The sequence below is a fragment of the Taeniopygia guttata genome, chromosome 8, assembly GCF_048771995.1.
Source record: "Taeniopygia guttata chromosome 8, bTaeGut7.mat, whole genome shotgun sequence".
Classification (NCBI taxonomy): domain Eukaryota; kingdom Metazoa; phylum Chordata; class Aves; order Passeriformes; family Estrildidae; genus Taeniopygia; species Taeniopygia guttata.
In genome coordinates, this window is record NC_133033.1 from 21,925,634 (window position 1) to 21,942,500 (window position 16,867).

At 37.2% G+C, this 16,867-nt stretch overlaps 1 protein-coding gene across 4 annotated transcripts in view; it reads right to left on the reverse strand.

The window, feature by feature from the left end:
• The window catches only part of NEK7 (NIMA related kinase 7), a 68,558-nt gene that overhangs the window by 32,509 nt on the left and 19,182 nt on the right, over nt 1–16,867 (reverse strand). For all 4 annotated transcript variants that reach the window (XR_012057075.1, XM_072932636.1, XM_072932635.1 and 1 more), the window contains exons 4-5: nt 9,276–9,338; nt 8,601–8,711 (exon numbers count right to left, since the gene is read on the reverse strand). Coding sequence is in view for 3 of the 4 variants with exons in the window: in XM_072932636.1 (XP_072788737.1) it covers nt 8,601–8,711; nt 9,276–9,338 (174 nt within the window). In the remaining variant the exon portion in view is untranslated. The remainder of the gene's footprint in view (nt 1–8,600; nt 8,712–9,275; nt 9,339–16,867) is intronic.

Below are 16,867 nucleotides of genomic sequence, written 5' to 3' on the forward strand. Positions count from 1 at the left end.
AAACTATTTTTCATCTATCAACTGAACATACCAAAAGCAGCAAGCAGTCAGCCAATAAAGTGACTAAAATAAAAATATTTACCTGGTTTGTTTTCCAACTTTTATTAACAGTTGCTTATATCTCCCCTTACCGAAGATGCCATACATTTATTTTTTACCCTTTCAGAATTCACAAAAAATTAGTTTTAAAATATTAAATCTTCCTCTATTGGACATCTTAGTATACAACAAACACTATTTCATCAAGAACAAAAGACTAAGGTACAGTAAAAAAATTAACACGTAAAATAATGGTACTATTAGAAATACCTACTAGCATCAGAAGGCCAAGTCAGAGTTAAACTATGGTCTTCCCTTATAAAAAAAAAAAAAAAAAAAAAAAGAAGAAAGGAAAAAAACCCAAAAAAATGCTGCAGGGTCACTACAGAACTGAGATAGAAGCATCTTCTCAAACAGAATCATATTTCAGACAAAATCAAAAACAGGACAGTCATTTACAAGAAATTTTAAGCCCTATAAAACATACAAGGAAGATTTTTCATGTTTTCCATTTAACTATATATTCTTTCATGCTAATAATCAAACTTAGTAAGGCTCCTGGTTAAGCTCATATTCCTTAGAAAGCTCTGCACAAAGTCACTTTACATAAACATATTTTTAGCCAACTTTCTTAGCAAGGATTCATTTCAATTTTCCTTATTGAGCAGCCCACCTACAGTCCCTCTGTTCCACCTAACATTTCTGCTGATGCAGAAGAGCAAGGACATAGAGTGTTCAGAAATAGAGATTACCTACTGAAATCCAATATACTTGCAGAACCACTAATATAAAATTTCCAATACTGCATCATTTTCCTTGTCTCTGCTGTTACTGCTGAGTGGGGCTTCTTAAACTACACAGCCACATGTTTAAATTCAGCAGTATTTGTTTACATGCATCTCTCTCTAGAAAAAAATCTCCTTGGGAAAACTGGTACAGCACTAAGAGGTGAAACTCAAGCTTGAATCATTAACTCTGTTTCCTAATAAAAAGCATGACACAGTAAATACAGAGGCTATCAACTTTTTTAAAAAATTTTCTCTACAAACAAGGCAGACAGATTTGAAATCTCTATTCTGAGCAAGTTATCCACCTAGTGCAAACACTGACAGCGCAAATTTTTCAAATGCAACTCTGAAAAGTTAAAATTAGTCCCCAAGTATTGTTTGCAAGTAATTTCAAACAATAAAAGTATCCAGAAATATTATTCAATAAAATTTTTCCAACTCTCCCTGCTCTTTAAAGGCTCACAGACAATTTTAGACCCAGTGGGCAAAGGTGGAGATGAGATCTCCAAAGCCTATTGGAACAGTCTGTATAAGTTAAATGAAGTTTACTGCCACGTTAACTTTTCATAGCTGACACCATTATTTTCCTGTGTGTATAGCCAGAACTTCCACAACAGCTTCAGGTGTAATGTCTGTGAAGGCAACTGACCACAAGACAAAATACTGTTGATTGTCTAATTTTTTTAGCAGAAAACCTGCCCACTTTTTCTTATTATTCCAGCAGCAGACACACACAACGGCTGACTCACAGCAAAACTAACAAGGCTGCCTGGCAATTACCCAGCCCAATTATTCCACTGATTGCAATCTGGGGGACCAGCCAGCTCTCATTCTGCCAGCACTTGCATGTAACACACACAAGGTAAACTGGTGCTGCTGCTCTCACAGTGGCTGCTTGTGGCTGACAGTGGAGCACTGTCAGACACCCCAGTGACAACATGGATGGAGGAAAAGCTTACCAGAATCAGCTCTACCACCCTGCCAGGGCTCTGTGCCTTCACTTTTTCTTTTAAGACTTCATAGCTCCATCCACAGAGCAGACACTTCCCCTCGGAACACCCCACCCCACATTTTACCTGCTACACAGCTAACATGGGTACACAAAGTTGAATAGGATGAACTATTTTTTAATTGCAGGAGGTAAAAAAAAAAATGAAAAAGTAAAGAAAGTTTTTTAGCAGCCTTAAAAAAAGTTAGTGGCAAAAATTAGCCTGACTGGTTCAAAGCCCCAGGTTCCTCCCTTAGGAAAAGGCATATAAAAATAGTTTCACTTTGATCTGTAATTAGCACACTCTGTGTTACACTAGCTATTATATTAAAGGCTTCTTCAAGCTACACTCTATCTTTTGAAGCTTTTTTCAAAAATGAGTAAGGAAAAGAGCTAAGGTAAAGGTGATACAGAAAGTAAAAATAAACCACTGAGGAAAAAAATATTTTGAAGCTTTTAAGATATATCAATGATGTAACTTCAGCAAAGTGCCAAACTGTTCTATATTATAAAATACAACCATATGCTCAATAAAAATACTTTGTGTGAGGAGGTTTGGTGTGGGGGTGGTGGTACTGGGGTTTTTTGTTCTTTAAATCTAGAAGTCATGGAAAGAAAAAAAGAACAGAGACACAGATACTGCTGAAAGCCAAAAGAACCAGATTCCGTGTTTTAAAATCTGCAATGATAGATCAAGATAAATCAGTATCATGAAACAAAATAAATTACACAAACATGCACAAAAGACTACTTTAAAAATACTTTCCCCAAAACCATTATGTCAATTATTTGGACATAAACATATGTAAAAGAAAAATCTCAGAGCCACCATAATTTCTCCCCCTTGAGAGTGTGTGCATGCAATTTTCAGTTCTGTTTTCTTTATGGTAGAAGACCCTTTACTAATTCATTCATGACACTCAGCTAATGAGCAGTTTGAAAATGTCTCTAGGCTTTGTTTATTGTGCACTATTCATAACCTGTTATTAAATATAAGTTTCAGGGAGGGATACAGTTTCCTAGTATGCATTGTTGGAATATCAAATTAATAAAATATCTTCACAAATAGAAATGATGAGGTAGTAATATTCCCATTTTACAGATTAGAATGTGGGCCAAGAATAGAGATCAAAAGTGTTAATTAATTCTGGCACCAATTTAAGCACCTCCTTCTCAACATACATAGCTTTATGAAACAGTTCATCTTCAAAGCACAGTTTCCACTCAGAATGAAGCTGTGAAAGCTCAATACATCTACTAATCAAGACCCAGAGTTTTGCCTTGAATGTCAGAAATACAAAATAAGCAATTAGAATTACCCCCAAAAAGCAGTGGTTGAAGTGCTTTATTCAGTATCCCTTAGGAAAAGAACAAGTAAGGATGGTCTTTGGAAAAACCTTGAATTATAGTAATCACAAAACCTTTGTCTTTCAAATTCCTTGCCTAGTAAATGACCACTGCAGCAAAGAAGGCAGCACAGCTACAACCATGTCTACACAGGGTAGGTGCACCCTTAACAGAGTCACATCCCATCCTGTTCCCAGCCACTCTGACTTAGCCCATCCAGGCTGTCTCCCTGCAGTCAGTTTGTCTGTCTCAAGGATCCTTGCCCCAGCTGTCCCATTCTCTGACAACACATCAGCTCTTCTCCAACCTCCCTGTCCCCATGTCCAGTACTGGAAATCCCATTTCACAATTTCCCAATATACTACTCTTATTTTCTTATATTCCTCAGTCTCTACTCCCAGTGGCATAAATTCCCTGTCTGCCTTCTCTCAAACACTGCCAGCCAGCCAACACAGGTGTACTTGTCTTCCTTCTTCCCAGTCAGATCCTCTCTCTGTGCCTAAGGATCACTCAGCTACTTGTCCCAGCCTACTCCTCGGTCTGCTTTGTCTTCTGTCTTCTCCATCTCATTTTACTCCCTTTCCCAGATTGTTAGAATAAACACCCTCGAGACACAGGAAAGCTTCAGCCCATCCAAAGCACCTAGAAAAAGCTGTTTCTGGCAAAGCCACCTCAGTCACCCGTCCTACTCCAGCTGGAAGCACTGACAGTCACTCAGGTCGTGTCAGCACCGACAGATGCAGCAGGTTCACACAGCTTTACAAGCTCTATATGTACAGGAATTCTCCACTTCTGGAATTATGTTCCAGCAATTTCTGTTAAGCACGTATGTTAGAGGAATTGAAATTTAGGTAAATTTTCACAGCCATTACTGTAAAAATCCCCTGAGTTTTACATCTGTTTCAAGGTACAAAGGGGATTAGAATATTTCAGATTCAATGGATGCAAGATATTATAATGAAGCATTAGCATGCAACATTTTAGCAGGAAATTACTATATTTTGACAAACTGAAAACATTCTCACACAACTAAATATTTGGCAATCCCGGGAGCAAGCAGTTAGTCCTGCTGGACATGTGTGTGCATGGCAGAAAACAGCTTCTGCAACACTGCCATTCAAAATACACAGGAAACATCAGTTTTCCCACCAGCTTTCCAAACAGGAACACCAACTATCCCCTGCAATTACTCAAGTTTTAGATCAATGTTTTGGATAATAAAAAGACAGATAACCTAAGAATAACCCTCAGTCAATAGCTGAAGGTTTCCCAAAATCTTGGAAAGGGCATACAAAATTGAACACCTGGCCTGCTAAATTCTGACACTGCACCTCTTCCCTACACAGATGCTTCCCTAACTTCATACTCGCAAAATTCTTGCAAATATCACAGCAAAAGAAAATTACTGCTATTGCAATTAAACAGTCAAACTATAGCAACCATGTACTATCAATACTTAGCAGAAAATCCTACTTTCTGCAAAAGCATCTCTACACTTCTAGCACAATTCCAGGACAACAAGGCACCAGAAAACAGTTGGAAAAAAACCAAGTGACATTTCTCCACTCCCAGCAACACAACCAGCTTCACTGCAGAGAGAAGGGTAATTATGGGCTCTGAAGCACCCAGGGCAGCTAGCCCTTACACAGGTAAGCTAGCCAACCCAAGTGCTGCAAAGAAGTCTCAAACTCCAGAGCTAGTATACTTTGGCATGGGAAGCAGGGGCTCCATTCCAAACCATGTGGAGAGGAGAAATTGCCTGATGCAGTTTCATACAGTGAAGCCCAAAATATCCACCACTAGTGAAACATTGAAATTAGAATCTATGAGATTTCAAACAAGTCTGAACAGAGCTCCAGCTCCTGCAAGGAACAATTTAGATCTGCATCAGTTACTTGGAAAGAAGTGACTATTCCTGCATTTGGACTAACCTATAAAAAACAAGTTCAAGGATAAAGAATTCACTGGTCTTAGCTATAGAAACTGGAGATATCAACAGGGATATCACACAGATATTTTGAAATATTTGTTATTTTACCTAACTAATTATAGTATGTTTATCTTTACTTAAAGTTGAAAAAATACACACAAAAAGTGCTGTCTGAGGAGTGGCTGAAGTGCCTAGGTGACATTTTGTAGAATTCAAGTTATTTTCCATCTATCTGGAGAAGGCTGCACGCATATTTTCAACTTTTCAGATGAAAGCTTTTATGCTTGTTTCCAAAACATGATTAACTTCCTTAAGATCTGTATGACATATTCAGTTTGAAGTCTGCAATATTTTTCAGTGCACTATGATGCCAGAAGAACTTAAAAACTAAAAATAACTGCAGAAATTAAATAGACTTTGAAGTTTATTGCCGAGTTAAAAAAACCCCAGGATTTTACTGCCTAGATAACATCCCTTCTTGCAAGCCTAGTAATTTTATATTGAACATTAAATCCTACACTAATTATTCTACACAACAATTCAAGTTCTCTTGTTCCAACATCTTTACAAACTAGCTCTTTTTACTGAATTATTATAATGTATTTTCTTAGTTTGATTAGTAGATTCTTCTTTTTTTTGTGGCAATTTCTTTATCCAATATATCAACCGCTGCTTGAAAACAAGAAAACAAGCTAAAAAAACCCACAGAAAATTTTCACTTTGTCACTGTTTGTGGCAGAGGAGAACCATGACTAACAAGAAAAGGGATCAAGCCTCAAACTTGCCTTACAACATTATTGTATTGCAGAAGGAGGTTGTATTATGAGGTAAGACCAGTTCTCATGAACTACCCTGAACCTTGGCAGCCACGTCCTATCACATGTTCTGCAGAGGGGACCACAGACAAACAACAGACCATGAGCAACTGGGACTTAGCACAATAGTTAATAGTGATTTACTTGTAGTATCTTTGAGGTAATAGTATCCAGCAATTTAATTCACTGGCAGAAAAATCAAGAGTTTTTCCTTCTTTCACCATGCCTACAGAGGGGATACACAGTGCTACGGTACTGCAGTGCAAAACCAACAGAGTCAAAACACAAACGTTTCCCCCTTCACTGATGTTTCCCTCTCAGTTTTACTGATATGCCAATATGCCACTTTAAAGAATTCTAACAGGGCATTAGAAGTTGTACAGTAAGAAATCCTCAGTTTTGAACTCTCTTGCTTTTGGAGAATGGAGGCTATATTGAAACATCTCCCTGTGACAGAGATAATTAAAAAAATAATTAAGGTAAAGTGGGTTAAATCTCTGTGTGTACATACATAAACACAGCTGCAGAGAACACGAAATACCTCTGCTTTCATTATGTGATATGTAAATGCCAATGCACAGCTGCTTTTTTTTTGGACATACAGCAGATTCTATGAATGCTATTAGAATACATCTGAATGCACCAAGTGATTTTCCTTAGTTGTCTACTCAATGGGGACAAAGAGAGCATTATCTGCAGGTGACAAGAGGGACTATATGAAAGCTGGGGCAGTAAGGATGTCGTTCATTAAGGGAAGAACTAAAGAATTCATTAAGGTGCACTGTGAGGCACGGCAGCCTTGTAAGTATTCTCTGATGTGCCAATAATGTCATAACAAATACCTAAGTAAATTAATTAAGTAGTTTTCCCTCACATTAACATTGGTTTTAGCGTCATTCAAGCTGTGGTCATTTACAATTTCAGAAACATCCCTGATCCCCTCTACAAGTCACCACAAGCCTGGTACCCAAACACTGTTCTGAGGGTGTCTCAACATTCTCCAACAACTTATAGCAACATTGTAGCAAGAACACTGGAAACCAAAGCAGTTTATTTGTCTTGATAACACAACATAGTTATTTACCTTAATAGTGTGACAGGCAGCCACTCTTCTAGGAAGATTCTATACTTCTACATATCACTTATTTTTCAGGCAATTTTTAAAATACATTTTTTAGACTGGTGAGCCCCACATTTAAACTCATATTGTCAAAGTAATCTACCAAACCTCCACCAGCAGCATGAAGACAGTGCATTGTGACACCTCATACATATTTAATAATAGCCTGATAGGCTGTCATTAACATCAAACAGCAATCTAAGTTCGCTACATTAAACATGATCCCTGTGTTAAGAGGACAATCACAAAGTGCCTCCAAGATCGAGCCTGTAAGAAATACCCACCGACTTGAACAAGGTGTAATGAGGCCAACTGCACTGAAAAAGCCACACATTGGATTTAAAATTAAATAATAAAAAAAGGCAATAGAAAAAAGAAAAAGCTTCAGTGGGTCATAAGACCAGACATGCCATAAGGCAATCTGTCACAGAGTACTCATATTAGTAACTGTTGTGTCAAAACTGAACATTCAAAAGAAAAGACAAACCTTCCTTTATGTTTTATGAAATGTAAGCCCACAGAATTAATAATTCATGAGATGAAAAAAAATATCACATTTGGCTATAAATATTAACAGACGCTGTCAACCTGCTTAGAACTAAACTTTGACTGTCCTACCTCACAATTATCAATTTAGAAAGGAATAATCTTCAAAAGCTCAAAAAAAAAAATCAGCATGAAAGTCATTAATGAAGAAATTAACATTCTCTATTCCTGTAGGTCCCAAGCAAAACAGTCCAACTGTGTTTTGTGCCTGGTGCTGCTGAGTGAACACTAATTGACTGGCATTGTTTGTGCCCAAAGTGGTGTTGTGCTGTGTTGACAGCAATAATGATGGTGTGCACACAAGGAAAAATGCTAAAAGGACATACTAGACCTAAGACACAGTGGAAAAAGGGAAGGGAACAAGAGGAAGTAGTTGTCAAATGACAAAGAAACATTAAAAAAGGCACTTAAAACTTCATCTAAGTTTTAGAATACAGAATTTTAAGCAACAGCTCTTGAATAAATGTTTCTGATTAGCTAAACAGGCACTTAAATATTACAAAAAAACCCCAACAATTAACCCATAACGCAAAACCACATATTAGTAAACTCACTTCATGTGACCTCAAAGAAATATAAAATATATTTTTAGCAGTTCAAGTTCAAGATCAAGAAGACCCTTCTGCTGTATGGCTGCAGTTCTCTGCTTTTACTGCTATTAGTGGTAAAAGAATACTGGAACACAAAACACAATTGTGCCAAAAACATCCAGAATGCCATTAAAATGGATTGCTCTAAATGGTGACAGTGCTTTTCCTTACAGGCTTTTTTTCCTTCTCCCCAGTGCTGATATAACTTCAGTCTACTGGCCCCATCTGCACTTACATTCTGAGCAAAGTGTTAAAAATACTTACATAAGTATCAATATTGGCATACACTAAAAAAAAAGATCAGACTAAACATCTTACTTTTTTTTACAGATCCTGACATTTTCACTGCATTTCACCCAGTGACATCACACAGAATGAAAAGCTGAAGTTGAACATTACAAGCTCTTATTTTTTTTTTAAAAAAAGGTAATCCCTACCTTTATCATTCTAGAGAGATCTCCAGCATCTGCTAATTCCAACACTATGTTCAGTTCATTGTCTTCAATGAATGAAGCATAATATTTGATTACATTTGGATGATTCAGTTGCTAGGAAAGCAAAATAGTAATTTACATTTTAGTGTAGAGCATGCCACATGTTTTAAGACTAACAAACATTCTTATTTAGGCAAACAAAACAACCTCTAAAATCCATTTGAATATGATAAAATTAGAAGTATATGCCGATAAGAAGCATTTACAAATACTTTGCAAGAACACGATGGCATTTTCGGATACACTGACTGACAGGATGGTGACTGACACTGCAGTTTTAGAGGAATTTTGCTTCAATGTATCCAACAGCATGATTTTCTGGAACAGCAAAGTCAATTCCTGAAGTAAATAGCAAAATCAGTTTTTGAAGTCAGGATTTTACAGTACAAAGGACACAATATTTTAATTTTGGCAGAAACTTTTACTAGAAGTGTTATTAATTATTCTATCAGATTTACTTCTCAGTATTAACTTCTAAAGTAATAAAGATTACAAAATTCTTCAAAGTGAGGCTTTTAAAAACTCTACACAAAGAACAGTGGACACCTCAATTATGTCTATGAAAAACATAAAACATTTTTTGATGATGGCTGCATGTTTTCTAAATAAATCTTTTACCTTAAGAAGATCTATTTCTTTGATGCAGTCAGCACGGGCTTTGGCATCCATTAAATCAAATATCTATGCACAAGAGAGAAAACATTTTTATTAAATGACAAAAATATAGTAAACTGAGTAATTATTATCATTATTTCATAGCATCCATAAAGCAATCTGGATTATGCATTTCATGGCAAGATGTAATATTACAGTAAGAAATCTTTCTAATGCTCTGATGCACTGATTTAGTGCTGTGGCCATTCTTTTAGCCCCCTCATAGGAAAGAATTTGTACATTTTAAGTACAAGCTTTCCAATGACTTAATTGCCACCTCTGCTTATCTGTTCCAACACATAGCAGTAATTTAGCACACCTTATACATGGTTCAAATCTCAGGTTCCTATTCCATTCTGCCAAACCTTTTTCACAAACTAATTCCTTAGTACTGAGCATACCTTTTTTCCACTTAGTCTTGCTACAGTCTTCCACTTCAATTCTAAATAATCCATATTATTTTACTCTCAGGATCAAAACTTCATTATCACCTCCAACTCCTTCTCTCCCATTTCCTTCCCTTCAGCCAGCAAAGTGACTTGGGTTATGCTATTTGTTTCTTAGAGCCCTTTTCTCTAAGCCCTCATCAGCCACCTTGATTTTTACAGGCATTTAGAGTTAGACATCTCTGCTCTTCATTTTCCCCCCCACTTCATAATTACTCCAAATTATTTTGCAATGTATCTCATTTTGCCTTCTACAGTTAGCCTGGAGAATCAGAATTACTCTTCACGAATTTCAATTTGTTTGAAGTACTTGTTTCTGCCATTAGAGTCTTTGTCCAAATTCTACACATCTATATTTAATGTAATGTCTGTTTTCACTCCCTTTTTTACCACCACTGGGTTTTCACTTTACTTGCTGAAATGTGCACCTCCATACACTATTTCCCTTAAAAATTACCAAAATGCTGCTTCCTCTAAGAATCCTTCCTCCCTTATTTGTGATTAATTTCTGAATTTAACAAACAAGTTTAACAAAATAAAAAAAAAAAAATCTCCAACTTCTTTGTGGTCTGCATATTGTATTTTACTACCCAGAAGAATAAGAGACCCTCAGCTTTATTCATTGCCACAACATTTACAAAATTACCTTTTCCAGTTAGAACTTCTTGTGCACATCATGTTTCTAGACAGACAATCACCAAGAAAAGATGCATTATGTCCTGTGAAGATCACAGGTATCTGGTTCCATAAGCTCAAAATAACCAAAAGCTCAACAGCTGACAATTTGTATTTAATATCTTAGCACTAAGTCCAGAAAGAAAAATATGGATTAACAGCAGTGTCATACTGAATGTCTGCAAAGAGGTCATCTCAAACCAGCTGCCTAACTGTTCACACCCATCACACCTTCCTTCCCTCTCCCCAGAGAGGTTCAGACACATCAGGGAGTCTGCATATGATTTTCTGAATCTCACCTTTATTTTCTACAGCACTCTGCACAGTGAGTTTGTCATTCCTTTAATCAACTGAAAGGAAAAGTCTGGAAACCTCATGTACTGAGCACAAGACTTCCAGGGCACACATGTGCTCTTGACTAACCACTACTTCTCTTCACACTTCCCCATCTTCTGTCCTCAGAGCTGGCATCAGAAAGAAGAGCCTGTAGTGGATACCAGACTCACTTTTTGAAGAAGAAAAATAAAAAATAAATTTAAAAAATCAAATACCAGACTTGCAGATAGTAAGAAAAGGGGTAGAAGAGAAGAAAGAATAAAACAAAACTACTGAACAAGAAAGAAACTGAATAAACCACCACACAATTGCTTGTATACTAATGCCAGGATGATGGGAAAGAAACAGAGTTAAAAGCAGTTATTCAAGCAACTTAAGTCACAAGAAAGGAATGCTAAAACTAAGAAATAAAACAATTTCAGATGTAATAGACCAAAAGAGTACTATATGTGAAATTACAGGTAACATAAGTAACACTGATGAAAACAGAAAAGAGCTTATGAGTTGAAGCTAAAAACTTAGTGAAGGAGATGAAATAGCCTGTATCTGTTATAGATCTGCACTTAGAGTTATTAAAGAGCAAGGCTTTTTCATTCAAACAACAGATTAAAGTCCTAGGGTTTGCTACAGTCATAAGGTAGTCTAATGATTTTCCTGGGAAACATTTTAGAAAATCCTAAATATTACAGGTAGCACATTAACTGAGGAAATACTGAGAAGGCATGAAATCAAATATTTTTCCTTATAACCTGAGAGACCAGAAAATGGAAAAATTTATACAGCATGTCCCAAAACAACCAATGAAACTGTACCAGGAAGCAAGGGAAAAAAGGGAACAGGTACAGAGAGCATCTTGCGGCTTCAACTTTCGCCAAGTTCTAGACAACAGTGAGATAAGATCATTCCTTATAAATCATACAGAGATTCTATCTACTCAAACACCCTGGAAAACCAAATCAAAACTGGGGACAGAATTCCAGAATAAAAACTGTACACAAACCACCTCCTTGTAAGATTTGGAAAATAACCAGAAGCACAGTTTCAAGATTCAAACCAAATGAGCTTCATTGTGTGACAAATCAGGGCATCTTGCACCTGTTCATGTGTGTTCCAATATGCCAAGAGGTACACTGATTTACCTGTTCCAGGAACAATTCCCTACACACCTAAACAAGCAGGTTTTTCAAGAAATTTTTTTTTTTTTACAAGCTATGCCTCTGCTAGGGACATAAATCAGTACCTCACATAGAGCAATAACAGAACAACAAAAATAAAACCCTAGACGCAGGCCTGTGAAAAATCTAGACTCAAGGCATAGGAAAGAAAGACAATTTTGTCTGTGTATTCTGGATATTTTTCCCAATATTTCTAGTTTTTATTAAGCAGCATGGAATACACTAGACCAAGTAGCTGCTCTCCCCAAGGACAGACTAAAGTTTTATAAACATGACTCCCTCTACTTGTATTGCATTTCATAAGCGTCTTTGCAAATTTGTTCACAGCTTCAGCTAAACTGGGTATTTCAAGAATTACCTAAATTAAATATAGCAAGGCAGTAAAAATAAGTCTTATCTGATCCATACAACCACAAATACAGACAATCTTAAGATTTACAGTTACCATTAGGTTCAGATTTTGATCCAGATCTAACCTCAAGACTATAAATAGCATTTTCCAGAAATCCAGAATTTCAGTTTCACAACCATTAACTTCCTCCACCAAGATCTGTAAAAAAAAAAAAAAACTAAAAAAAGGTGAAAATATCATTCAATCCATGGCCTCTGAAGAACCTCTGAATCACACCAGATGCAAAAACCTTTCAGAGATTTTCTCTCTGAATAGATGATCTTTTATTTTGCCAGACTGCTGCAGTTCAGACCAGAGGATGCCAGTGTAACAAGCCATGTCAGCTCACACAAGGAGGTTACTGTAAACACAAGGAAAAAACCTCCTTGCTTCCTCACCAGCAGATGACTCAACACTGAAGGAAGTCTTACTCCGAGAAGTGGACTTGAAGAACATCCTTTCAAGTGCATGTCAGAGCTGCACAGGGCACCTGGCAGCAGTCTGAAGGTCTGCTCAGCAGGAGAGGCTTGCTGCAGTCTGGCCACTAGTGTAACACTGTGGAGGCTGTACTTCCATCACGACTGGAACAGTTTATAGCTTTGCAGGAGGATTAATTCCACCTTCAGCTCCTATGACTCAGCAAGCTGAAAGGTCAGCCTGTGCTCCAGCATGAGCACTGCACACAGCTCTCTCACAGCACACCACTTGCACTGCACAGACAGCACCCCACGGCCATCAGCAGGCCGCAGGTCTCATCCACCCCAGACACACACTGCCTAAGGACTTGCAACCTTTTGTCCAGCCTTCTCTGGGACTGCACTCGTTTTCTGAGCTTGGTTTTAGCTGCAGCAGCACATGCCTTGCAGCTGAGTGACTTAACTGTAACCAAGTCATTGCAGTCAAATTACTTGTGTCTAACCCAGTTTTACATCCAGCTGAGCTCTGCAACTGCATGGCCTGAAGGAAACCATGGCAGATACAACAAAAGTCAAAAAAAACTTTGGATTTTTGGATAGGCTTGAACAATATGCTTTTGGATCAACACAAACTGACTGCTTGAAATCACACAGCAAAGTCTCACACAAAGATACTACCAATGTTCTCCTCCCAGCAGCGCTCAGGTCCCTGATGATGCTCTCTCCACACATCCATTATTGGAAACTAGCAGCAATAAGCCAACAAGTGTTATCACCACTGTAACTGGCTAACAATAAAAACTGCTGTATTTAGATTAGACTGCTAGAGTATTCATCAGACTAACAATAACTCAAATTCGTGACTCCACTTATGAGGTCAGGATCACAGGGTAATTCAGTTTGGAGGTAAGCTTCTCCAGTCAGCACCAATTCCACTCAGCACAAACCACACCGCGCAATATATTCTTATTTAAACTTTTAATTCTTTTCCCCCAGTTTCTATTTTCAAGGACTATAATAAGATCAACACTTGTAAAAATGAAGTATGATTGTATTAAAAAAATCTAATAAGCAGCAAATATTTTTATGATGTGACAGTTTTCATAAAGAGTATAATCAAAAATTCTAATTGTGATAAGCTTTTTACCTTAGCAATTGCTGTGAAACTCCTTAAAACAATCAGGCTGAAGATATTTAAAGGAGCATTTTAAAAACTCTTAGCAGGTTTTTTCCCACTTTGCAAGCACAGAGTGAAATAAACATTTTTAGCTCTCAGCTTTTCATCTCATCCTGCAATCATCTGTGTACAAAGGGAGAGTAGAAGGACAAAGACATATTGATAGTTATCACACTTCTGTGTGCTATGCAACTAAGGGATCTCTGGTAACTTTGCACTCAATCTCTTCTGTAGTACCTTCGTGTGAGCATAGATTATAGCCTTTTTCTTTCAGCATTCCAGAAATGTCAGTTGTAAGTACTGTCAAGAGATACTGGTATTTTTAGAATACTTTCTAAGCTGTTATAAGCTTCAGAGAGGGAATTGTTCCTATGCAGATGTGTAAACTAAAAAAAGGAGTTGCAATACTTGAGTTTAACTTCCTGAGTGAAGTTCTTATATACATGTCCCCAAAAAGCCATAGACATAGCAAAAAAGGTTTAGAAACATGGAACCACCTGATGGAGAACATCAAGGCCTAGCTTCTAAGTCCAGACTGTATCTGATCAATTACCAGCCACTAACCAAAACCATCATCTGAAGTGAAGCTCCAAGTTGGGAATCTACCTGATTCCATTTGCTCAAGACCATCACTTTTCCAGATTTTCCTTTTTGGCATTGAAAACGGTAAGTTTAAATGATAAACCTGTCTGTTCTGTTTGAAATTCTGTATACAATAAAAATAGCAAAAAGCATTTCCAAACCAAATCACAACATGTAACATATACCTCCAGAGAAGTAAACAAAATAAAGACCCGAATGCACAGATATATTAAGAGATACAATACTGAACAGCAACAAGCATTAGAGTATTTTGCCACCACAGCACTGTTGTGCTGAGACAATAGTGCTTCATAAAGTGTGAAATTACAAGTGCTTTTCTAAGATTAATTAACTGTAATTCAGGCCTGAAGTAGCAACCCACTGACAATGTACAATGAATAATGAATGTACGGCCTAGATAAAAGGATTCATTGTCTGAATCTCTAACATGGGGCCTCCAATTTTGGAATGAAAGGAAAAGAAAGATGGAACAATGTAAGGCAGAAATGCAATTAATCTGAAATTTTGTTGAAATATGCAGCTTTACATACTTGAAATTTTGAGTAGCTAAGGTTTCCTTAAAAAATAGCTCCTGAAGTGAACTCATCCAGTCTTACAGTCACTGACTTAGATATTTACCACTCTTTTGCCATTTAATGATGATTTGTTACCAGCAAATTCTTACTGTGCCCTTGGAAGGGACTCCTGCAGTGGTCCTTGCTCAGAACACTGCACCCCAGGTGTTCTGCTGCAGGGGTTACCCAGAGCTGCAGTAGCAGAGAGGCACTGCTGCTTCCTCAGGCATCATTTGCAGCATAGTTTGGATCTGAGACTTAGCACCTGTTAAGAAACTTACCCAGAAGCTTTTCAATTTATACTGCTATGGTCACAGTTTACTTGGGGCTGATCTCTTCTGATGCTTCTTTAACTCAAAATATAGTTTAGACTTTTGTAAAAGTTCAGTAGTGAAGATATGATTTTATTTCTGTTTTTATTTAGGTAATATTTTAACAGCATCTCAGAAACATACTTCCATGCTGGTAAAGGAGATAATCTAATTATTACTTTCCTAATTACAAAAAAACAAATCAAACATGGGAGGATGAAGAACAAAGGGTACAACAGGAAGAAAAGACCCAACATACCATTTTTTGAACTCTGTTCGTTAAGTTACTACTAAAAAATCTTAAACAGTTCTCACTGTGCTACATACTCTAATAAAAACCAAATCAAGAATACTATTTATTTCTGTCATCTGGACTCAGCAGCAACTACAGATTCAGAAAGAGTGGTTTCTGTCACCATCTGCTTGTCCTTTCTCCCACAGCATCTTAATGCTACTTGTTTCTGCTCACATTTTATTCCACAAACATACATTTTGTACCATTAATATAACATTTATCAATATTGTACATATCTCAGCCAAATAAATTTTTATTAGCAAAAAATAAACATTCTTGTTGGAAAGCTTCTTAAGAACACAAAACTGACAATCCTTTTGGAAAAAATAACAGCCTGAGATCCTGCAACTCCAAGAGAGGATAACTGAATGATTCTAAGCCCCATAAGCCCTTGACAGCAGAGACACACATGGGGTACCATCACCAAAGACACATAAAGTAAACAGGTACACACCTAACACAGCCAGGAAAACGAAATGGAGAGGAGTTGGCACAAACATGATCTGCAAGATTGGAGAGGAAGGAGGGCACGTAAGATGTGAGAAGATGTGAGATGAGAATGGGCAGATAATGGAAAAGTAGAAGTTCAGATCTCAGTTATGTTACTTAACACATTGTAGAGCATTTAAGACACTGTCTTAATGTAGGGAGTGAAATCCACACACAGGTGTAAAATAGAGAGAATAAAGCCCCTCTCTCATAACTGAAAGAAGCATTTCTCCTGTTTTGCCCATGCTGAGCTTCCATTAAGAAGGCATGAGAAAAACAGGAGTATTTTAATTTGAATAAAGCCAAACATGACCAAAATCAAAAGGAAGAAGCACCTCCATAGAGCAGACTAATTTTTCAGCTCCTCTGAAAAGCAATTATTTCTCAACAAAAGACATCTATGAAAATAAATTTTTATAGTGAAATTAACTATTGTGACTATATTTACCAAAAATATTTCCAGGCAATCTTAGGAGAGGTCACAGGAGCACAGTAATGATTTAGATGGTCTTCTGTCCAAAAGTCCAAAAAGAACAGCTTTAGATATGGACTATGAAAGCTGGAATGGCCGTGCCAAACACCCTACACTGACACAAGCCTTCTGAGCTGTGATTATACGCTTAGGAATTTTTCCCCTTCCAAGTTAAACAAGTCTCACTTCCCATTCAGACAATCTCCTACACACATC